The 25510-nt window shown below is 41.1% G+C and overlaps 2 protein-coding genes across 3 annotated transcripts in view; both read right to left on the reverse strand.

Moving 5' to 3' along the window:
- Positions 1-17186, reverse strand: part of LOC311268082 (cytoplasmic phosphatidylinositol transfer protein 1-like) — a 47718-nt gene extending 30532 nt beyond the window's left edge. For both annotated transcript variants that reach the window (XM_084371456.1, XM_084371455.1), the window contains exon 1: positions 16617-17186. Coding sequence is in view for 1 of the 2 variants with exons in the window: in XM_084371455.1 (XP_084227581.1) it covers positions 16617-16664 (48 nt within the window). In the remaining variant the exon portion in view is untranslated. The remainder of the gene's footprint in view (positions 1-16616) is intronic.
- On the reverse strand, positions 140-2365 carry LOC311268085 (H-2 class II histocompatibility antigen, A-Q alpha chain-like). Its single transcript, XM_084371460.1, has 4 exons — positions 2212-2365; positions 1842-2087; positions 1480-1761; positions 140-924 (listed from the first exon to the last, which is right to left on the reverse strand). Exons 1-4 carry the CDS (start codon positions 2264-2266, stop codon positions 788-790), a joined length of 720 nt encoding a protein of 239 aa, XP_084227586.1. The 5' UTR covers positions 2267-2365; the 3' UTR covers positions 140-787.
- Positions 17187-25510: the final 8324 nt, after the last annotated feature.

Below are 25510 nucleotides of genomic sequence, written 5' to 3' on the forward strand. Positions count from 1 at the left end.
TATAAGGAAAAAAAACCCATAGAGAATAAAAACGTCTGCTGGTTTAAACCTAAATTATAACTTTTTCAATAACAATGACAACAATGACTGTTATTTGCCTTTATTTTCACTAAAACTTACATTACAGTCTTGCAGCAAACTCTGGCTCCTTTAAAAACCCTTTATTGTCAGTGCACCTGATTCTTGTTCAAATCAATTAATAGATATTCCAACGCAGACTTTATTTAATGTCAGAAATGATCAAGTTCACATTCATCTTCTGCCAACATCCATGCTTGCTTATTGCTTTCCAAGAGTCTGATGTTCCAAAAACATATTAAAGACACCTAAAAGATGGAAGTTAGGGATTATGTATATTATACAGAAGGTTTAAAGTCTGATGGTTTTCATCAAATGAAAGAAAGTGTGTGGAGAATCTGCATTAGCTAGTTGTGGTGGAAGAGAAGTCGGCAATTCTCAATATAAGTTGGTAATTGAAGCATATTATATAGATTTCTACAGTGAAAGCTCAATGACTCAGTTGCATTCATGTGCTTTTATTATGAGTTATAAATGGTATCAAAAAACAATTAAAAAGTGACAGCACACAGAAAAAGACAAACCTTGATTACAATATTTGTCACAGAAGCGAAACAACATTCAGTGAATTTACGACATACAAGTTATTCAGCTTCATTCATACATGTTCCTTGTTTTGTTTTGTTTTTTTAAAGGTATTTTGGGAATTTTTGCTTGATAGCAAAGATAATGAACCAGGGTTGATGTGATCACCATGCTAGATATGCTGCTAGGCCTCCTGGATGTTCTGATATTGGTTTCCTTTCGCGAAAAAGAAAACTCCTGCAGAAACTCCAAGAAGTCCAAGACTCAGGCCAAGTCCGCAAAAGACAGCTGGAGCGTTACTAGTCTCATCTGTGTCAACATCTGGGGAGGACAGGAGAACATTTTTTTTATTTGAAGTTAACACAAAAATCTTTAAAAGAGACATGTTATGCTCATTTTCAGGTTCATAATTTTATTTTATGTTACTACTAGAACAGGTTTACATGCTTTAGTGCTCTTTCTGAAACGCTCTGTTTTAGCTCCTGTCTCTTTAAGGCCCCCCTCCTGAATACCCAGTCTGCTCTGATTGGTCAGCTCACACTCACCTAACCCAGCACTGCTAACAACAACAGAGCAGCTGTGCTTTATCAATTCTTACATGTTAAACTAGCCGCTAGGCATGATAATGAAGATGTGATGTCACAAAGTCACAGAATTAAAGGCGAGACTACTGACGAGGTGTTTCAGGAGCAGTGTCTCTGTGGGAGAGAGGAGCTTCTGTTGGTGCGGACTTTGACCTTTCTAACTTTCAGGAAAGGAAAAGATCAAAAATGCATAATAGGTCTCCTCTTAATGATTTCAGAATTGATTCCTACATTTCTATCAGACAGGGAGAATATTAAAATACTACAACTCATTAAGCTTCTTTGTTCTCACCCCAAAACTTGGTCTGAGGCATCCTCAGTGACTCGTGTTCCACAGTGCAGCTGTAGATGTCTCCTTGCTTCGGGACAAAGTTCAGGGTGGAGAAAACATAAAACGTCCCATCAGAATTGGGTAAGCACTTGTTGAAAGGATCTTCCACTGTTACTTCTTGGTTATTCTTGGTCCACTTAATGTTGATGGTAGGAGGGAAGAAATGGTTGATGAAGCAGATGAGAGTGTTCTCCTCCTCTTTTATCACTTCATCTCTGGGGTAGATCATGATTTCTGGTGCCTCTGACGGATACAAAAACACATCATTTAGTGTGCTTTGAATATTTCTTTATTTAAAAAAACAACAAAAACTGTTTTTTCACCTTTAGGCTTTGCTCTCGCTGACTTGTCTGGTTTCCATCTCAGTAAATTACTTTTGCATATAGATCTGTAATATACTGCATATTGATAAGCCCCAGGAGTATGCAGGATTGTGGGCAGTCTGCTTTCCCAAACCAGAAGCTCCTTTTTAAAGTCTGCGTAGTAGACCTCGTCACCATCAAGCGTCAAACTGAGTTGAGTATCGCTTGATTCAAAGCATCCAAAGGTGTGACAAAGTTCATGACTTCCTGGGAAAATGAAACGATCCATACATCAATTCAGTGACAACACAGTCATCAAAAGATTGACAAATAAACTCACGAATGTGTCATTTTCGTTGCTGTTTTAGATGCAAAAGAAAGCCGTACTTACTTTGTGCATAGACGCAAACTGCTCCCGAGAAAATAAGAAGAGTTTGGAAGTACATCTCTTTCAGTCTGCATGTATCAAAGTGAGCTGTCACATCTATTGATTTTCAGTGAGAAGTGAGACTCTTCAAGCCTTGTGACCATGTGATGCTTTTTGTTTGTTTTCTTCCTCATGCTTTGTCATCTCTTCACATCCTCATAGTTTTACTCTTTGGTAGGTTGATAAATCAGAGCAGTTTCCTCCTTCAGAACAGAGGAAAGTCCCATGAAGATCATATTTCATATTTTTGCAATGTACTTTTCCACAAAGGTTTTAGAAAACCATTCTCTTTAAGATCATCTGTGATGTACTAAAAATGTTGTCAAAACCTAATGATCCTTAGATTCAAGTAAAACCAATCACCAAATGTGAAAATGTAATTTGTTTTCTCAGCACCTAAGTAAATAACCTACACAGTCTGCAGTCAGTTTCTTTGCAGAGAGCAGAAAGCTAATACAGCACAGTGTCATGACTTCACTGCTTCTTCCAATCTAGCAGCTGACCAACAGACCTGAGAACAAAGGGTAGCTGTTGGCACAAGACCAAAGCATCTAATGCAGGGTGTGTCAAGGCTCTCTGCTGGAAGCGACCTCTGTGTCAAATGAAGGGCACAGAGAGAGACTGTTACACTGAAGACAGAACCATAACGTAAACTGTTCATCAGATTCACTGCGTTTAAAAAGTGAAGGAAGTCGACTGTGAATGGAACGAGAGAAACATGGCGGACGTGGATACAAATACAGTAGTAGGCTAACGTCAAGACAGCTGCAGAAAGTTTTAGAGCACCCTCTCAAACACACACACACACACACACACACACACACACACACATACAGCCAGGCTCACATGATCTTCACAGGCAGTCAGCTAATGATAATTTACTGTGAGAGCATACATGACCTCTGTGCCAACAATAGCTGTCACACAAGAATAGTGTACTTCGATGAATATGCCTCCAACGCATTCAGACATAAGCTACAAGTGTGTGTGTGTATGAATACAGGGCAGACTAAATTTCACCATATAAGCACAGAATGGTCTGGATGTCTCATGTCTTCTGTTTGTCGGGTGAAAAAAAGTCATACATTGTGGTAAAGGCAAAGGCAATAGAGAAAAAAATATAACAAAAAGCGCTGAGAGTAGCTCTTGCAATGAAATAGCAATGTGGCGAGCGGAGAATAACTCACTGGAGCTCTGTTGACAAGAGCAACAGACGCCACAGAGGGAGAGAGACGAGGATCCATGCTGCTGGCCACCTGCACCCGTGGCACTGACTGGCTGCCCAGGAACGTTGAGTCAGACAAACCAGGCAGGAACAAATGCACAAGAAGAAAATATTGTGACAAGTGTTTGTGGTGTTACAATGTGGAGGCCGCTAGAATCTCCTCATGCTCCACAAGACGAGAGATTCAGAGTTGGTGGTTTGAAATTGCTTTTTGGCATTCAAAAGCTTTCCAAAAAGTACTCTCGGTGCACACGAGTTAAGTCGAAGACGTTCCCCTGGGAAGATTTTCTTCTCTCTATCATTGTTTGTTAATCGCGAGCACCCTCTTCCAATTTTCTGATGAGTGATTCATCCTTGTCACATCTTTGCTTAGCTGACATTTACTAGTTTATGGAGATAAACAGAAGGGGTGCTTTTTGTTTCAGCAGGAGTCTACACTTGCCTTCTGTTGCCTCTTTGCAAAAACACAGGAGATAAAAGGCCCTTACGTACCAGGGACATGATAAAATATTAGTCTATGAATATCTCTTATCCTCAATAAAGGTTTATAGATTTGTGAAATACGACACTGGAGCACTCATAAAAAGCCTGTGTGCTCAAATATGTATGCTCCAGTGTCACACAGAGGGCCTCTCGCGCTTGATTAAAATGGCTGTATGTAACAGTTTATAGAAATTAACATGCATTAATCACTTTTTCATGAGCGGATTGTAAAGTGACGTGAAAAATGAGATCTTCTGTTGCCTGCCTGTGGAAGATGTAAGTTGTCTACTGCTGCTGGACAGGGGTTTTCTTTGTGAAGGTCACATTATCTCCGCTCTCCGCTAACAGAGAGCAACAGTAGCTAACGTTTAGAAATGGAGAACACAAACAATCAATAGGTGCGCCATAGTGTACTGTAGGGATGACGTCTTTTTGTAGGCCAACCCAGAGGTTGGCATCGCCCTGATTCCCTCAACAAGCTGCCTATCGGGTTTTTTAAAATCGATTTTGGATTATCACCTAAAATAAGCGAAGACAATATTCACAGATGAACGTCACTTTTGTGATTTTCGAAGCAATTAAGGAAATTAAATCACTAGGAGTAAAAAGCTAATGTTAGGCTATAAACACTGTACACTGTACTACTCTTTCCACTTCCTGTCTTTGTCTTTTTCCTGACCTTTTGCTGTGTATACCGGCGTTTCATTTGTTAATTCACCCCTGTGTTTAAGCCTGTGTTTTTCTTTTGTTTTTTTTTGCATTACTCTATTGTTTCCTACATTTTCTTACGTTAATAAAGCTTGCCTTTTGTTTTTTCACTTGCCCGTCTCTGTGTCTTGCATTTGGGTCCTTTTTTTTTGCTAAAGAGATAACACAACAGCTGTTTGCCAGATTTTCAGATCATTCAAACCACAGTAAGAATCATTAAAGGTGTGTGAATATTTTAATTAAAACACCTTAATGTGAGATGACAAATGATGTTAATAACTGTGTGGCCCTCAGTGAACTCTCTTCCTCTGTTGTTTCTCAGGAATACAAAAGGGCTGCATAGGTCAATTGGGTGCAAATCTACACAAATGCACAAACCTTGACACCCCCATAGAGGAGTAGAAAGTATCATCAAAGAGATTTCTAATCAGTCATGAGCTGCTGATGTTCCTATAGCAACCAGGGACACTGGTACCAGTTATTCTAGTATGCACATGGTGTATCTGTGCATACACCCACACACTGTAGATTGGTATGGACATATATTTTTGTCTGTGTGTGTGTGTCATATGGCCACTACATTAAACTCTTGATTTGCTGATTCTACTCTGCACGCTTCATAATGTACACTGGGCTGTTTCACAGTGAAGCAGCCCTTTGACATGCTGAAAAGGTTAATGGCACATGCAGAGAGAGAGCTGTACGTTTCGCATGTTGCTGTAACTGCATCTTGGTGATGACCAGGTTGGGAGCTGATTGGCTTTATACCAGCAGAGGAATATAAAGTGAATGTCTCCTAATTACCCTTTGAAAGCCAAACCTTTTCAAAGGATCAGAAGATAATTATTCAGCTCATTGGGTGAATCGGTTGAATCTCTTGCTTTGATTTGATAAAGGAACATTTAATTGGTGGCGCATGCACTTGTTCGCCCGCGCACCAGAATAAGAGCGATACGATGATTAGCATCTGCATGTGTGTGAATTCGTGCGATGGGAGAGGATAATGTGCAAATGCAGTTGTGAAACTTAAATCTACACAATTTCCTTTGTGTTTGCTGGAATTATGTTTCTCTGGACTGCAAGTAAGGTAACACATGGGGCTGTGTATGGACACCTTTGTGTGTGTGTGTGTGTGTGTGTGTGTGCATTTGTGTGTTTCTTGTACAGATTGTGTGAAAGTGTCACATCTGTGAAACGAACATTTAAAGAATTTGGACTTAGCAGTATAAATAGATGGGACAATAACAAGATCGGCAGCAATATTTAGGTGCCTTGAAGAGCAATTTATTTTCCGATGCTCTACGAGAGGACCACTTGTGGCAGTTCTAATATGCTGAATTATACCAAACTCTGAAGCCCGACAAAAAAACATCTGTTACCAAGGGTAATTATCCTATGTTTTAGACAGGCTGTCCTCATCAGAGCAATGACCATATGGGTTGACTGTCTAAGCAGATTATTACGAGCAATTTTTACGTTTCTTGTAAGGCAGCGACTTCTTGTGGATTTAGAAAAATGTTTAGGTAGCAAAGGAGGAAGTCAAGCAAAGTAGCACTGGACTTTCACCTGCGAGGCTGCTGTTTGAGTCTACAGCGTTCTTTTAATTTACTAAGGTGGTGAATGTAGGTACATTTATAACTTAAGTTACATAATTAACATAGTGATTTTAAGACAAACCATGATGTTTTCCTAAACCTAACCAAGTGTCAAGTATCAAACAGTCAGCATACAGTAAGCATCCGGTACACCTGCCACTGGTAAACTGCCACGGTCATGTTGTTTTGTGAACAATGATGTTGTTTCGGGAGTCTTACATCCAATTCTTTCATTGACTACAGTTAGCTCTCAGGCTACAGCCAGTTTGACAAACATGATCAAGAATCAATAAGGGAACTGATTGAGTATCGATAAACAGATTCAATACTATCAATGGTATATAATAAAAAAATCTTCCCATCCCTCTTCCTGTTTTAACATCTTGTTAAGGTGGTTCTTCAAGTTGCATCATGAACGAATCACGACGAATCACGCCCCATTATCATATTAACGTGTGATCACACACAGTCCATCACCTGATACATTCTGATCACATTATAGTGTGACATGTCCAGCTGCTCCCCTCTCACGCTGCATCTTTCCTAACACCTGTCCCATAACTCATTCACAATGTGTCAGCACAGCTTCTATTCTCAGTAGCTATTGTTTGTCCTTGTTTAGACAGGATGTTGACAGTAAGTGAGGTTTAGGGGGACAGGAAGAGAGGAGGTGGGGTACGAGGCGAATAAGAGTTTCCTGTCCTGGTAAAGTGAACGATGATAGCTGCACATTAAACCGGTCGGAGTGCAGCCTGTTCGGTGGCACACATGTTAAAACCAATCAAAAAAGAGATTCAATCGTATTTAAAGAAATAATCCATAAAATGATTTTTTGGTCAACAGGAAGTTGACATCTTTTTTAATGAATAAGAATATTTGACACACCTGCTTTGAATATAATCACCACCAACCATAACCTTGCTCATTATAGGGATTGTAAAAGTAAACTATATGGCGGAACAGCCGGATTTGACTGCATTAGATTGTACAGGTGTGATTACAGCTTGGCCACTGAGTTGACTTTTAGTTTCTTGCTTAAAATGTTTTTTATTCATGGCTGTAAATGGTAGCATTCCCAACAAACTCAACCTTTTTACCAGCGCTATCAGTCAACTATTATATTTCCTTCCCACACTACCTCAGTGGCATTGAACACACACTTTTATCACCTCCACAGCCTGTGAAGGTTCTCAGTCATACTGTGGGTCATGGTATATCTAAGTGCTTGATGAAAGCTAGAGGATTTTCTAGAGGTTCTTGAAGACTTTCTTTCAAAAGGCTTCTTCACTTCTAACAGACTGACTGGGAGTGAATTGCCAGGGAGTCCTCCATGGGTGTCTCCAATTATTATTAAAGTCTTCTGACAGTACACCAGGATTTAATTGCTCCATTCCCAACATTTTATTATTCTGTTTCAGATAAGGACTGTTTAAAAACTGTTTCTGTTGGATGAATAAGAAAACAACATGGAGACCCCAGAATTTATAATTTTACCTATATTTACTGTATAGATTGCATAATTATCAACAGTGGAGTTATGCCAGCAGCAGCAGCAGCAGCACCAATATAGACCAATCAGCTGTCAAACATTTGATATTGACATGCGCGGGGGGACTTCTGTGTTAATTAGGGGGTCGAGACCCGCTGAGACAACCACCAGTCCTCCAAGCTTTCACCCTCAGCTTCAACAGACACAGCTTATTCCAGTAATAACACTAATCAGCCTCTTTAAGGCTTAAAGCAGCTTTGGGATCTCCAACATCTCCTAATCAAAAAGATAAAAGCAGCGATGAAGTGTGAGCCTCAGTAGAGCCTTACAGGACAAACTCTCTGGCGCTCATAACAGAGATGGAATAACTACACCTCATCTGGTTTAAGCTATTCAGACATAGTATTTGAGTGTCCCTATTTACCTCAGGCTATGTCTGTACTCCCAGTGGGGCTGCGCGAAGTGGTACAATAAAATCCCTCTGCGATTATTCTGAAAGATATTTAGATTGCGATATGATTCACGAACAGTGGGAAGAACCATTTTTGCATTTTTTGCTGTAAAACTATTCAAATCATGATGATGTGATTTTGGATCTCTCTACAGGGCTTCAATGTAATGCTGTTTTGTCACTTTTAACAAAAGAGCAGCTCCTGTGATTTGGATATTGCCTTTTGATAATATTTTTTGCTGTAATTCCAGGAGAAATACGTTTTAAAAAATGAAGACAAACGCATTTTAGTGTTTATTACTGTAACCATGGTGATTAAGGTCCCTCAACCAAAAACAAGGGGCACAGACAAACGATGTCCTGCCCTCTCTGGTGTCGGATCACAAAACGCTTAAATATCTTGTTCGAGAAGGCAACGACAAATGACATATTCTGTTTTTTTTATTTGTCTGGTTATTTAACTTTTATTTATTTTCATTTTATTTTATCTATTTCTTGTTTATGAGGGAATTATAGAAATGTTGTGAACTGATCTAAGTGAGCAGAGCGGATCTGAGTTCAAATATCCTCACTTTGCCTCTATTTCAGCAGCATTCTGCTGGTGAACCCAAGACACTGAATAATATATCAATGAGGCTGCTGTTCTCTGGAATTAAAGCATTGTACCTGGCTTCTGAGCAAGAGTCAGTACAATGTGTGTGTGTGTGTGTGTGTGGGACTAGGGTGTGTATATATGTGTGCAAGGGACCATTAAAAATGTGCTGCTGCTTTTTCTAACCCCACAGGGCCTCTGTTTGAAGCTCACTACTGCAATGTGTGTGGCTTTTCAAACACATAGCCAGCGGCAGCAGGAACAGGGCACAACAGATGTCAAGCTTTGGTACAACATGGTCTGTGGGAAGAGTTGCTATGTGAGATTTAAACTCTTTTTTAAATAAATGTATCATAGAGTCATCGACACAGGATGACAAATGAATCTCTTCAACTGGCTGCAAAGAGAGCACCTTGCTGTTTTCAAGTGTGTGCCGGAGCTCGCAGACGACAGACTGCTGTTTCCCGCAGTGCACTGATGGTTTTCTAAGATGTTGTTCTCAAATGTTGCACCCCCCCGTCTTGCACTCTTCAGCTAATGTACTTTCCAACAACAGTCACACATCAGTTTATGTATTTTTCATTAGTTTTTTTTCAAATGTTTTTATTGTTTAAGCTGCTGACCACCTGCTGCTGGCTTACTGACAATTTCTCCTTTCCTTTAGGACCTTCATCTTCACAACATCAGAGAGATCCAATACCCAGACCTCTTGTTATAACTCTCAACACCTATGAAGCCCCAGTAGGAGGGTTGCTTAGTGATGTGGCTTTTGTGTGCGTGTGCGTGTGTGTGTTTGAGGCCCTTTCATTGATGTATTGCGTTCTCTATTTGTGAACCCGTTGCATCTTTGTTTGGCTTTCTTTCCTTATTGCCTCTGTCATGTTATCCTATTAATCACCATGTTTTACTGTCATTCCTCCCAGTTCACTATGTGTATTGTACTCCAGTCAATACTAAATGCTACTTCATGCCTAATTTGCATGTTTAAATGTTTTGCTTGTGTCATGGAGGTAAAGGCATGGACTCTCTCCCCTCCATAGGACGATTTCTTTTCTCACCTGTTCACTAGTCACCCTGGTTCCCACAACCTCCTGTCACCCAACGAGCTGTTCCGGCACAACTGCTCTTAATTTAGTCCTCCGCTGTCCTCTATGAATAGAAAACTGTTTACCAGATAATAAATGTTGCTATTCCTGCCTGCTCGTCTGTTCCAGTATGTAACCTTGCCACGCCTTCTCAGTAAATCGCCTCGGAAACTTTACTATGCCTGATTTATCTTCATGTGAAACTAAGGTGTTCGGTGCCTTTGTACATGTTCTGCTAGAGGTATTTTTTTGATTCAGGACACTGTTATAGAGGAAGGTGAGTCTGGGGAACCTTGTTTGACTTCCTCCTCTGTTGTTTCTTGCTGCAAGGTGAAAAGTAGCAGCTGGAAACACTATTACTACTTTCACACTGGACAAAAATATCCACTCACACCTACTAACATCTGGCTTTTGTCTTCAATGCAAAAGGCTATTTATTTTATAAATAAATTTAAAAAATTATATTTTATTTATTTATTGGCTACAGCTCCGATCGACTGTGATGAAGCCACAACGCCAGGCTGACAATTTCTGTCCCTTGTCAGGCATAATACTATCACGCGCAATTAAGTTGAGGACGCTGGCTTGTGAAAACTTTTTCATCTCTGTTTACGAGGCTCTGGATCATCGTTCAGTTGGTGAGTTGAGTTTAAAAGCCTGAGGCAAAAGGTATTGAAAAAGTACCCACCATTACATTGTCAGAGGCTGCCTCCATCATCAGCCCCGGAAACAACGATGTGTATAATTAAGAATTTTGTTGATTAAGAACACAAGTCAGTTTGCTGAGGTGTACCATCTGCTGCTTTATCTTAACTCACGCTAACTCTGGGTTTGAAAACGGTATATGTGTCGTGGATGTAGTGCACGTCTGTCTACATCCTCCCCTGACAGAGACGGTATGGATATTAGAAATTTGGGGGAAAAAAGAAAAATGCACAAGAACATATCCTCCTCTTGCCAAACTGGCTCACATCTACACACTATAAGTTTTAGACCCCTGGATCAGCAGATTGCAATCTCCATGCAATTTGATCAAAAATGGCCCTATACTAACTGCTGGTTATGGATTAAAAAAAAGGAGTACTTTTTACAGTAGACAAAAAGAAGTGCAAAAAGAAGCCAAGGCCAAGATGAACAAAAACGACAATATGTGAAATCAAAAACCTTGAGATCTTAAAATTAGAGTCACACAGACCAAAGATAAAAACACAACGAATGCAGACACCGAGAACAGACTGTACATGTGTATTCCAGCTTTGCTGACTTGCCACTGCTTTACTAATTCATTGCACCAAAATCCTAATCCCCTTCCTCAACTATCTCTTCTGAGGCTCACAAACCAACACAGTGCTGTAGCCCATTCAAATTATTATTTAGCCTGAGCACAAAGATTGCATAAATTGCCTTCAATTGCCCATTGTCCCGCTTTAATGCACTTAAAATGTAATTCCGATGTTGCAGAACCCTAAAATAATGCACTAAGAGGAGCCAGCAACAGCCAGACGTAGAAAGACAAGTTCTCTGCTGGAGAAGCAGAGAAAATTAGCTTTAATAGAGTTGGTTCCATAATCTGAGGTTTGTGCACAACCTCGACAATACCACCACGTTTTCAATTATCTGCACAACGGGTGCTGTCCTATGAGCCAGCAGGCTGGCAGCTGGAAAATGGAAGCAATTCAAGTAATGATATGCAGATATATAACCCCTTATATAGACTGCAGGTAGAGAACCGACCAGTCACAATCAGTGGTGGAATTAAACGTTTATTCTTAAGATTTAAGTAAACTGCACTGAGTATATGATTGGGACAGTCTGACTGAAAAAAGCAACTAGTACAACTAGTACTAGTTATTGCACTATATGGTCTATTCAGAAAATATCTCGAGGTTGAGTTAAGAAGTACTGAATGAATTTTGAACGGTCTGTTGATTTGACAGCTTTCTGGCAGCATCAGAGGAGGTCTTGGAGGATTTTAATGAAGATCCAGGGCCAATCAGATAAGTATCTTGACTGAAAGTTGAACCAAGCTCCATTTTAATGAATCTGGGGGCCAATTTGGACTAGTGCCTTTCGTAAATGATGAGGGCAAACAGACACTTCCCCTGTCTTTTACCAGAGCAAAGATGACGTTCTGGTTCCCTCAGCCCTTGCTCCGAAGCTCATTACTCAGGAGCTGATCAAGCAAGTGTTGAGAGAGAAATTTAACTGCTGCTCAGGTGCAGGAAAGATGCTCTGTTCTTTAACCAGTGAATGGTTGATTAATTGCAGAGGAAATTGCATGGTAATTGATGAGGCAATGAGAGCTCTGCGCAGTGTGGTCTGAAAATGAACGTCAGAATGAATCCTCCACCGCTGTGTGTGAGTTTTGTTTTAGTTGGTACTTAAGATATCATGAGACAATAATCAGGAATATGAAAACGCATCCCTGTGGGGAAACTAGTTGGCAGTGCACTAGCTTTGAGGCATACTGGGGAAAAAAGATAGAGGATAAAATGAAATAGCAGCAAATAACATAGAGGAGAACACTTGATAACAGACATATTCAACTGTGTACAATGCTGTAAGCAGTACACCAAACCAGATTAACACAGAGGACTTAAAGAGACTCAAAGGGGAATTTCTGCATTTTAAGCTGGGCCTTATTATTACTATTTCGGGTGTGTAAATGATTCATACTTACCAAAAGTTTAGGAATCAGTCAAGTAGATCACCTCAGACAGCAGCCGCGACACGGCCACAATGGCTACAACGTAACCTTTGGGGCAACTGCGACTGCCAAAGTGACGTCAACTAAAAGTGTTTGTTTTTGTCACTGACAGGATGAGGTTGTTGTTTTAAGTGTCAAATTATAACCTACAAATCAAGACAATTTTTTATAGTATATAGTTTATTTTATAGTCCATATGCATGTAACCCCCCATCACACAAACACCATATAGCATGTTTATATGTCAACTACTGTACAAAGGTGCTGGGAGGAAGATTTTGTTACCGTTAGACAGAGCGAGACTGGCTGTTCCCCATGTTTTCAGTATTCCTCAAAATCTGTGCATACAGATGTTTCCGAGAGTCGTCGACCCGCACGACAATTAGTGACCAAAATGGACTTGAAACAGCACTTTTCTAGTCCACTGGCTACTCAAAGCCCTTAACGTGCACTGACAGCAGAGGCTGCCATGCAAGGTGCCGACCTGCCCATCAGCAGCGATACAGCACTTCCTGCAGTGTTTGTGTGTCAGCAATATGAGGTTCAGTATTTTGCCCGAGGATACTTCGGCATACAGCTGAAGCCCTACAGACTCTACCTCCTGAGCCACAGCCGCCCCAAAACAAAATCATGCTGACTTAGGCAGTCAGTCAGTTATCCGAAGCAATCAATTACCTTCTCAAAACACATATATTCTCTCTTTCTCCCTCCTTCATCCTTTCACGTCTGGCAGATCATCTGACTAAGCATGTTTCTCACCATCTGCCGTGTGCGAACCAGGTCACTGTGTGGCTGAGCCACGAGCTCCTCGGGGGGCAACGAAGGAACAGGCGTCTCGTTAGTCAGAGCACAGAGTCTCTACTCCGGGGACGTAAACAAGATCTTGGGCCCGGGCCGAGACATGCTGTGAGGCATCTAAGTATACAGGGACACAAACAAACATATGGAAAGCACCAGAGACTGACCGTACACTGACTGATGTTACCTTGATCAGAACAGGAGTCTGTCTCGCAGGCTGCAGTAAAACATGCTCAGCACTACTTCATGCAAGGAGAAGGCTTGTAAATCTAGTCCTAATCACTGTGAGGACAAAATTCCAAACTCACACACAACACAACTACACAACTACAAATATATATGCGATAACCTTTGTGACGTGATTTGTTTTAAAGGTGTTATTTGGTTTTGACGGCCAGCTTTTGTTTCTGCAAGATGACGTCAGCATTTAGTTTTGTCTATGTTCTATGCTTCACACTCTGACCTCTCTTCCTCTTTAAGAGGCTGACATGTTTGCAGAATGTACAAAAGAGAAACTTTGACAAAAATGTATTTCATGTTTTCATCCGTGTCTGTATGTTGGTTTTTCAGGAGGATTACACCTACAGTAAACTACTGAATGGATTTCCATGAAACTTGGATTCAGAATGGGTCTCAGCCCAGAATAGAACCAATTGACTGTTGTTGTGGATCCAGGAATTTTTCCTCACTTTCCTTGACATTGCGAGATATGGCGTTTTTCAACATTTTCATTAATTTCTCAGTGAATAATGCATGGATCTTGGTGAAAAACTCGCTGGTATCTATGAGTGAGTACAAAAGTGGACTGTTTGGGCTTGGTGGAGGTATGCACTCTATGAAGTGCAATCCTATTTTTAACTGTGATAGATAATGAGAAGATACAATATTGGGTAAAGAAAGTTTTAAAAAACGGAAACTCTGGTTTCTGTGTATCTGTGTGTACACGTACAATGGAGCATTTGGGGAAGTAATGACTTTGCACCTCAATTCGCACATGGCAATTGTTGTTTGTCGTCTGTCCATACAAATTAATCAACTTTTGCTTTTGGTTTATCCATAGCACCTCGGTGTGCCAGAAAGGTGTTAAATCAAAGGTGAGGAAAGTGTCAAATAACTGTAAATGCATTTATAAATAGCTACTAATGTTTATGTTTTTAAGTCACTATCGCCAAGGGGGAAAAAGTTCACTATCTGTCGTATTGTCAAAATGCCTGTTTACCAAATCACATTCATATTTAGTATGAGTGTAACACAGTAGAGTAACAAACACATACACAACTTGAACAGAAACGTCTGGGCAACAGAATACTCACATAACTGCACATTATTTGCTCGAAAGCAAATAGTTCTGCAGTTTTGTAAAACCCAACGTAACTGCACTTCTGACCATAAAGAGATCATCACGGCAATGTCTCCAATTTGTTTCCCCCACAGTGCTTCAAGTTAATGGCCACTGGGAGATGAGAGTCTCCTGAAGGGCCCATGGTGATAAAATGTAACCGTCTGGTCATGCCTTTGTGCAACAGAACAGTCCAGCCTGTTGCCCTCGTGCTGCAGTGCCATTCGAGGAGATCCTGCTTCGTGACTCTTATGACGGGTTGTGTAAGCAATGCGTATACTATAACCAGGACACCAAAGCACCAGATGAATCATTACTCATCACGAGTGCGAGGAAAGATACGGTGTGGTGACTATGTGAGAAGAAGATGTGTTTTATTGTGCGTTCAATTATGGCCAGAGCACAAAGCAGCACAAACATGTCATTTGCACTGGTTCAGATGACCACTTCAAAATGTAATTTGTTGCTGCCAAGGCTGCAATGAATGATTGTTGTCATTATGGAGTAATCTGTGATGAAGTGCTCATCACAACTTCCCAGAGCCCAAAGTGACGTCTTAAAACTGCTTTTCTTTTCCTTTTACATTACGATTGCACTAGAAAAACCTTTTCTCAACACTGTTCCAAGTCTTACTGATGATGTCTTTGTGAGTGCAGACGTGCACTGCAAAAATGAATATACTACAAGTGTTCATTTGTCAAGTCAAAGACAGGTTAATAGATTAGGTTGAACCCCCGTTATAATCATTACAACAACAGATGTGATAGCCTTTAGCTGCCTGGCCAAAGAGGACGATGGTGTCTTCCATCACAGCTGGAGCGAACGACAGCAGAAGAGCCAATCAGCCCGAGGACACCATGTGATAAAGCAGCGTCCTGGTAATTATATGAAACTCGCAGAAACTACTTAATCAGGAGGACCAAGCAAGATAAGGATCGATAGACTTCAGGAGAGGCTGCTCGAGCTCTGATGACGACTGTATTTCATCCTCGGTTTACTGTTAGTGGCTCTGATCCACTGTGGCAACACACTTATTCAGAGTTGAACTGGTTACCTTTACAAGCGAGAGCTCGTGTCACATCATGAACTGGATTAAATGGTGTGCAGATCCTTTATGACACGGTAAAACGCCTCAGCTGGAACATCTGTCGTTTAGGTTCAGGCAACACTGGAATGAATCACCTGAAGATTACCCGCATAAACGCACACAGTCACAAATGAGTTACACCTCTCAAAGCATCACATACCAACGCTGTGTGACATAACAATCAAATAAACTGAAACACCACAGCAGCAGCAGCAGCAGCATTGCTGGATCGTGAAGCTGTTTCTGTGTCACTGTGACCTGAGGGGAACTTCAGCCAGCAGATGCTCCTCTCCTTCATCCTCACACAAAAATGTGCATCAAATTTGCATTTCAGTCATTCAGCACACAGACAGAGTGGTACATGTGTAATCTGGTTGCACGAGCATCATTTACTGCAGGGAGCACAAAGGTGACTCCTCATGTGTGACCGTGTGGTGTGTGAGGTGTCCTATCCAAACATACAATCACAGGAAAAAACAGTCAGTAAAGCAGATCCACGGTTTGTCCTTCACTACCTCCAACAATCACATGATCCCCTCTGCTGCTGCTGCTGCTGCTGCTGCACGCTATCTTACAGTCGACCGCACTACTGGTCCCCAACACAAAGAGTAGTGGATCTGTCAGAGAGAGACAGCAGCAGCAGCTCCACCCCGCGGTGACAGCAGCTCAACGTGTCCTTTGGCGCAAAACCGTGAGCGCATCATTGACAACTTTTGCAATAACCGATTCCACATTAAAACAGCGAATCCAACAAACTCTCCTTCACGCAAAGGTCCGAGATCAACACAATCCAAGATGAACTTCACCTACCTCCTCCACTGTGAGAGGCATGCAGATGCGGTACTCCTTCATCAACATAGTCCCTGCACAAAGGTGATGGCAGCGCAGAGGAGGGTGTGGGTTACACGGACTCTTCGGTCTTCGGGGGGGGTTTCTTCTAAATGAGTTCGGCTTATTTAATTGAAATCATTTGTCCAATGAGACGAAGCCGCTGAGATCCACAAATGCGCCCTCACTTCTGCATCACCTCCGCTCTGCCTACGTGAGTCTCCACACAGAGATAGAGAGAGATCCAGAAGTACAACAGGGTCTTGTGAGGTTTACAACAACCCTGCTGTTAAAAGCACAGTTTCCAGTTTTGCAGCAGCAGCGTTGATTTTCTCGGAAAGTGTGAAGAGCTCGCACCAAACTCCAGGACAAGTCGCTCCGAAACAACAGCGTCCCGGACCAGAACTGAGCTCCTCGTCGTCTTCTCGCTTCTTCAGCTCCTCGTTTGCTCACTTGTTTAAAAAGGACACTTCACCTAATGTAGCAGCGTGCCTCGCGCTCCTGTGAGTTTGCCTGACAGCTCCGTGGAGGGATGCGCAGCCGTGTGGAGGAGCTGCGTCAAGCGAGAGACAGAGAGAGGCGGACAGGAAGTGAGAGGACCTGACTGTCGCTGTAAAAGCGCCACGATGAAAGACCACCCCGCCGTTGATCTGCTGTGTAATGAATACAAGTAATAGTTAAAACGTGCTGTAGCTCATTAGTCTGAATGCTATCGATTGATTCGATTCCGTATCGGCTCTTTCATCGGACACTTCATGAGATCTTATTTTTTAAAAATAGGTAACCGGAAGTCCTGTGTGTTATTCTTTCTGGCTCACAGGCGAGAGCTTCAGGATATTCATGATTTAATCCATAAAAACAAGATGTTTACATATATTTTAACTCATTGTTGTATATAGAAAACACATCATATACTTTAGAAGGTCTATAATAATACACAGAAGGTGTATACAGTGTCATTAAAGGGCGACTCCACCAGTTTTAATCATTGAAGTGTGTAAATGTCTTGGGGAGTATAAAGCCTTTTGTGGCTCCAGAGGAAGCTGCATTGAATCTGATAAATTGCCTCCAGTGATGTCACTCAGAGCCTAGGTTGCATTGTGGGTAATGTAGGCAGCAGGTTTTGAAAAGGAAGAATAAATAAGGTGATATCTCTGGTTCCGCTGTATTAGTTTTGTTCATTAAACTGTCCGTAATGAGTCCAGCAGTATTAGAGGAGTGCAATACTAGACCTGTGGACTGCTTTTCATAACCTGGTGCCTACAGTACCCAGAATGCAACTCAGCCATCACTGTAGGCATTTCATCAGGCTACATGCAGCTTCCTCTGGAGTCACAAAAGGCTTTATACGACTTTTTTCACATATGCAGTCGAATTCCCCAAGACCTGTAAACATATTTTAATATGTGGAATTGCTGGAGTTACCCTTTCAGTCTTTTTCCCCATGATGCTCTCCTCTGTCTTTGATTCTGATCACAGACCGTATGTAGTCTCTGGTTCTGATCCAGGACTGAACCCACTTGTAGAGCTGACCCATGGTTCTGAAATATAAAGCCGGGATTAAAGGGCCCAGTGACATGGTGTGCAATTTTGATGTCCAAAGCCCAAAGAAGTCCAAAGAAGTAAATTTAAGACAAGTTTATCTTAAGAAACATTTATTGAATCTCATGATTCGCAAATTATCAAATTACATTATTGAAACTGGACACTGGAAACTATTTTTCCATACCTGAATAAACAAGTTGTTCTCAGAGGAAAATAAGGTCCCCAGAAAATGATCTGAAGCTTGAAAGGTGGCAGGGTACGCTACATATTACAAAGTAAAACAGTATGAAATTGTGTTGTCCTTTAAGGTCAGTTGTTTATTCAGTTTATTCAGTCATGAAAACAAAGAGAAATTGTTTATTTAGTTTTAAAACAAAGTCAATGAAGATCTTCTTTTCTGAATATAATTTCTTCCCCAAAACTACGGAGTGCACCTTTAAGAGTGATTAGACATTATATAGTCACAAAATGCCATACCGGAAAACTGTCTGCACCTCATAGTGAAAAGCAAAAATAAAACTTTAAATCTCTTCCACAGGCATTATTGTGAGTATTAGCATTTAAATATTTAAATATTACAACCATTATTTATCCCAAAACTGACAGGCTGTCATCCAGGATAACAAGCAATCTGAAGCAATTTTAATGAGACATGTTATCAGACAGGATGTTACACAAACCCTGAAGGATTAGCTTAGTTAGTTTCTATTGAAATGTGTCGTTTTTATATGAATTTACATACTCGGAAGTTGAAGGTTGGGGTTGCAGATTTCTATGGGTAACAAACCTGCCTGACAGAGGTTCAAACTGAGAAAGATTAAAATATGTTCAATATTTCAATACCACTAAGTATCTGCAATGAAGGATTTATAAGTTGCAACAAATGACATTGTTGATGATTAATAAATCATTTGATAATGCTTAATGGATCAGCTGTAAGGTACTTATAAAAACAACTTGTGGGTTGCCAGGTTTTGAAAACCCTCATTAATATTCATTAACAAAATCAGTGATTAAAGATCGTCTCATCTTCCTCTCATCTCGTTTTTTTAAATAAAGAGTGATAAACATCAAGTCTGCAGATATGCCAATAATTGATTGATAAAGGGGGAGTTTCTAACTTACTAAGAAGGCTTCAGCAAAAGTAAGGTCAACCGTCATTATAATGTTTATAACTCATTACAAAGGTTCATTACCATAATTAAAGTCCAAAGTTACATATTTATGTATATTACAGATGAAAGTCAGATTGTACAGTTTTATGACAATAACACACACACACCATATACATATGTTAAATGTTTATATTGAACTTTCTTAGTCCCAGGGCATCTCAAAAACACCACTCATAAACGACAGAAAAATGTAATATGCAGTACACTTTTCATCCAGCAGATATCACCAGAGACCTTTATTTCAGAGATGTAGGAGTTAAAGGGAAGAGAGGCACTGACATCACACTTACCTGGGGAGGAGGTGACATTTTTACTTCTATGTGGAAAGAAAGAAAGAAAGAAAGAAAGAAAGAAAGAAAGAAAACTTCAAATCAAATAAAGAATTCTATGAAATAAAAATAATAGCTGCTTCACAAAGATCAGATATTATTTTAATTTATCTAATTGTTATACTATATATGATATATTGTTCATAACATAGAAAAAGAGAGTTTGATTTATACCAACAGCAGTTTGAAAGGTGGGTTGTTCTTCCTTTCAGGTAATGAAAACTGGATTAAGAATATCTCAAAGAACCAATAATTTAGTAATAATTTAGTTTAGTATAAATCAAGCAGCAGTGAATGTCAGTGTTGTGGCTGGTTGGATTCAGAGTTCTTGGATTAAACCTCTCCCTCTGTGTTGTAAGGAAAGGAAACAGAAGTTCCTATGTCTCAACTCAAGAGGGTGCAATGCACTCACGTGTTGTGTATCTAAAATACATTTCTTACACTATTAATAACGTCACAGAACAAGACAGTGCAGAGGCATCAGCACAGACGTAGAATCAGATTTATGTGCACAGACATCTGAGCAAGCAAACATCCACAAATATCAAGGTCTGCATGTGCCATGATTCAAACTATGGTCTATAAATGTCACAAATTGTTGTCCACAACCAAAACACATTCAGTTAACTGTCAAAGAGGAGTAAAGAAAACAGAAAATCTTCATATGTATGAAGCTGGAATCAGAGAATTTTAACTTATATAGTAGTTAATAGCTGGTGATTAATTTAATAGTTGACCAATAACTGATTTGCAGCTCTGCTCACACTAGGAGGGTACGAACATGTTACAGTAAAGACAAGTTTCCAGACTTCACACGACACATATACCCATTTTACTACAGACACAATACATGCAGTGCACACACACACACACACACACACACACACACACACACACACACACACACACACACACGCACACACGCACACACACACACACACACACACACACACACACACACACACACACACACACACACTCACACTTGCAAGAAAACAAAAGCAGTGTTTGTTCCAAGTTGCCACAAGACATTATGCTAAGCTGTTTGTGGTGTCAAACCGATGACGTCTGCTACAGTACCCACATGTATCTGCTCACACACACACACAGACACACAAAACTGTTTATTCCAGCCGGTATGAGAGTGTCGGCAGGGAGGAGAAACTGTTGCTAAGAGACCTGGCTTCCTCGCCTCTTGCCGCTCAGCATCATTAGTTGGCCTTTACTGTCACTTTCTAACCTCTCGGTCCAGTTGGTCCACTGTTACTGAGGAGGAAAGAGCTTGTTTCTCAGCCTGTTCGATAGTGGGGGTTGAGCTTGAGCCCAAATTAGTAAGGGGTTTATTGGAGCCATCGATCAGATGACAAAAAACACTGGTGTTAGATGGGCGTAGTAGGCCAGCTTAATGATGGCATTACATTCAGGTGAATAATAGACTGGAAGGGAGGGTCTGGGGTTGGCGGGGGTGGATGTCTTTATACGCTTCATTTGTGTGTCTAGTAGGACACGATTTAATCCAAGTTAAACACGGAGCTGCTGCTTTTCAAAATTGAGCTATTCAGTGTGCACATCAAGGATTTCGGTTCAGCTCGCTCAGAACTTCTTTGATCCTCCTATTGCTTGGTGGAAAATTTGTCCGTGGGTTGTTCAGCTTTTCATCTTGCTCGGCTCTTGCTGAGAATACACTGAACATCCTGACAAACTGCGGTAACACACATTTAAGGCCCGAAAAAATATTTTCTTTTCTGTACTTATTATGAGTGAGGGGGTTGTCGTGAGCAAAAAAAAAAAAACTTCTGCCAAAGTTTGAACAGGTTTGATGCAGTAAACTCAGGAGAGGAGGATATCTGTTTACAAAAAGTACTTTTGTTGCTCATTACGCAGAAAGAATTTTAGTTGAAACATTCAAAAAGTAACTAAAATTATCAACAATGTGAAAACATTTGGCATTATGATACCTTTATACTGTGTCTCAGAGATATTAAGTTAAGTTAGCATGCTAACCAGCGAGCCCTGGCCCGTCCAAGGCCTAGTCCAAAGCTCCTGAACCGCTAGCTGCACGACTAACTGAGCTAAAGAGCTAGTGGCAGCTACAGTTCACAGCAGTAAACAGGCCAGAAAGAGTAATAACAAACGTTATTTTCTGGATCTGCTCAGGAGTGAGCCATCTCGCTTCCTTCTCATCTCTGTTGAGAGTTGCACATGCGCAGTACAGTTCAGGCACTTGTGAGAAAATAGCAGCAGGTATAGATGTTTATGAGCTGGAGTGCAGGCGAGTATTTCAATAGACCCTTTTCACAAAAGACATTTTGACTCGGTGTGACCGATCACATTAACAATGGCTCCATCCAATTAAGTGTCCCATACAAGTGTCAGTGAGTGAGCATGCACAATACCAGAGCCCTGTAACCAACTCACCTGTTCCCACTTCCCTCACCTGCTCTGCAGGTGCCGGACCTTCCCTCTCGCCTCCTCACCTGCATCTCACTTCCTCATCGGCCCAGCAGATACCTATCCGGCCAATTCCCACTCATTCTCTTATTCTGCCAATTCTCATTCTCTCAGTTCCTCCTATCTGCGATGTTGCTCTCTCACCTTCTGTTTTTGCTTCTGAGTTTCTGCCACCTGAACCTGCGAGCCGCCTACCACCACCTGCCTGCAAGACTCATCCTATCTGCCTGCTCGTCTTCAATTGTCTGCATGAACCTGTCAGGTATCGACCAGATGGGACTGATCCGCATTAAATGCAGTCTCTTTGATTATCATTATAAAACTCAGTGTTTCATTCATTCCATCAGAGCAGGCTGCAAACTCACAATACTTTACATGACAGTGATCTCAATGAGTTTTAAATAGTGAGGTTTACATGTTTCATATTGTGGGTCTGGTTCTGGAGATCAGAATTGTTAGAAGTAGCAAAAAAAAAGAGCTTTTTTCAGCAATCTTGTCACATTTGATGATTTAGCATTAATGACTGATCCATCCTCCTAACTTTTAACCTATTAGCAAGAAAATAGTATCATCGCCATCAGTGATTCTGTCATGTATGAACCAGGCGTTAAGCACCATGCCTGCCTGATTTGGGCCTCATCAGAGCAGTGAAATGTGGCCGGTTCATTAGTGAGTGAGGACGAGTTATTATGAAGCGGCAGGAGGGTGTGAGGTGATTATGTCACATAATTTTGAAAACATGGAGGGTGCCATTCTCAGCTGTGTGTGTTTTCACCACAGGGATTCACGCATGCCGCTCATTAGCATATATTACATGTATGGACACACTTATACCACACTGTAGGACACACAACTACCACAAACTTCAGTACACTTAATTCCAGCAGACTCTTTAAGACGTGCTGTCAAACGCACGCTTGTGTGGTGGCAGCTGAGGTGATATTAACATGGACAGTGACAGCAATTTGAAGACAGAACACCTTTGAGGGATTTTATAAATCGCTGTCTGTCCCCGTTACTGCGCTGGGACTGTCAAAACAGCACTTCGTGCAGTGGCTCCCGTTTCCTCACTCCTTGAGGCCTGATGGTGTCAGGAGTCTTAAGGGAAGTACTGTCACGCTTGTGCTTACAGAGAAACAAGGAACACGAGGAAGTGGACCAGATGCAGACACTGAAGCTGAGCTGGTGCTGTTTTACGATATTAATGCAAGCCACATTTAATGAACAAAAGGCTGAGCCAAGCAATGGTCCAGCCAGGAAAACAGCCCAACACCAGCAAACAAATCCAAGGGAGCAATCAGAAAATCATGCAAGTTCAGAAACACAAGACAAATATCCTAAAATCACTGGTAGTATGAAATACTGACAAATGTCTGGGACATTAGACACACAAGGAAAGGAAACGGTGAAACTAAAGGGCAATCATAAAGGTGGTGAAAAAGACAAAGACAGGAAATAGAACAACTTGACATACAAGAAGAGTAAAACTTGACAAAAATGCAAATTTAGTCATTATCTACTCACCCCATAGGTGATGAGAAGTCAAGTGCAGCGGTCCGTCAAACCATTTCTGGAGCTTCACAGCAAAACAGCATTGCAACATTCTCCTCAACAACTGAAGTAGATGGGGACTTGTTTCAATGATCTCCATACAGCTAGTCCAACCAAATCAAGTCTTGAGAAGCTAAAAGCTTTAGCCGCGTCTGGAGTCGAGGGTGTAGTTCAAATCCAAAACAAGAACGCTGCAATGCTGCTTTGCTGTAAAAAGAAAACCTGCCCTTTAGCCTCAAACACTGACCAATCTGAAAATGTTCACTGGATTTGTGCTTAGATCAGCTTGTGCTTTAAATGTTTTGAGGGAAATTACATCATTCCACTGTGGACATTCAAGGGTGTAGAGACTGAGGGCTGTTTAGTCAAAAAGCTCATAACAAGTGCAGTGGGATAATTCTCTGTTTTAAAAAAGTGTTCTTAAGGGAGGCTGTGTTGATATACCATAAATGCAGGAAGATTACTGTGGTAAGGAACAGTAGAGCACTTATTTACCATCAGAACAACCACAGACAAGAGAAAAAAACAGGAACTACTAAACCGCAGCTTTAGCGCTTTCAAACGTGGAGAGTTAAAAAGAAAATTGAGGGTGAGGAGATTTTACCAACACAAACGCTCTTCTTCTTTTTCCACATCTGCACTCATCTTTATCAATCATGCACGCGCAACCTTTCAGAGCCCTGATTGATGCTTCGATGTCAAGACTGTTTCCATGGATACACTGAGATCCAATCCACTTCTCAGTGTTCCCTAACGCTGGTCTGAAACCCAAACATGTACAGTCTGGAGCGATGGTGCTTCAGTGCCAGCGTGACTTAGATTTACCAATTCTATAAACAAGGCGGCCATAATGCGTCTTTTTATCCAGGTAATTTCAGACTTCCAGTTTCCCAGTCGAGTGGGTCGGACAGCCATCTAGGTGTCATGCACATTTAATTTAGAGCAGAAGATTGTCTCTTGCATAATGTATAATGAAATCTGAACTTATTGCCAGTGGAGAGATATTGCTGTGAGAGATGTGACATCTTTTTTCATTTTTGGGGGCTCAGCTTGCATTTCACCTCCAAGATTAAACGACAACCGCTCGATACCACAGCTATTAGGGTGTGATGTTGTAAGGGAGGGGAGCACTTTGAGGTCTGAGTGTGTGTGTGTATGTGCATATGTGTTTTCCTCCTGTGCATGTGTGTGTGCACATACTGTACAGTACGTGCTTGTGCGCATGACTGTGTGCTAGAATTTCAGATATAATGATTTTGCTTTGTCACAGTGGCCGCAGAGCTTTTTTCAGGCTGCTGATCATCCCGTCCTCACAGCTATGCTGCTTCCTCTATATCACTATGGAGACACTGGTTGCTATACATCAGCCAATCAGCGCAGAGGCATCAAGAGATGTTAAAAAGTTGTCAGTTTATGGATTTTCTGTGTTGTTTGCTGTTTGCTCACGCAGTGAATCCTTGTCAGTTTGTGTCTCTTCCTGTTTCTTGTCATTGATGGATGGGACGCAGCAAAACGCAACACAAACACAGTGAAGAAAGTTTTCACAACCACTTCAAGTGCAAAAGTTGTTTTGTCGATGAAGGAATATTTAAAAAAAAAAACTCACCATGCCACATCCTGTTGATTAAGTGATGACTGAGTTGGCACAGTTAGTTCACTGTCCTTTTTCCAGATACTTTAGTTAGTTTCATGCTTCATGTCCACTGAATTCACATCATATGACGACAGTACAAGTGATCAACAGGATATGAAGACATCCTGGCATCAGATGAAGCTGAAGCACTCTGACTATCGGAAAAATTAGTTGAATTTACAGGTTGACAGT

Source organism: Pagrus pagrus (assembly GCF_965226575.1).
Source record: "Pagrus pagrus genome assembly, chromosome: 13".
Taxonomy (NCBI): domain Eukaryota; kingdom Metazoa; phylum Chordata; class Actinopteri; order Spariformes; family Sparidae; genus Pagrus; species Pagrus pagrus.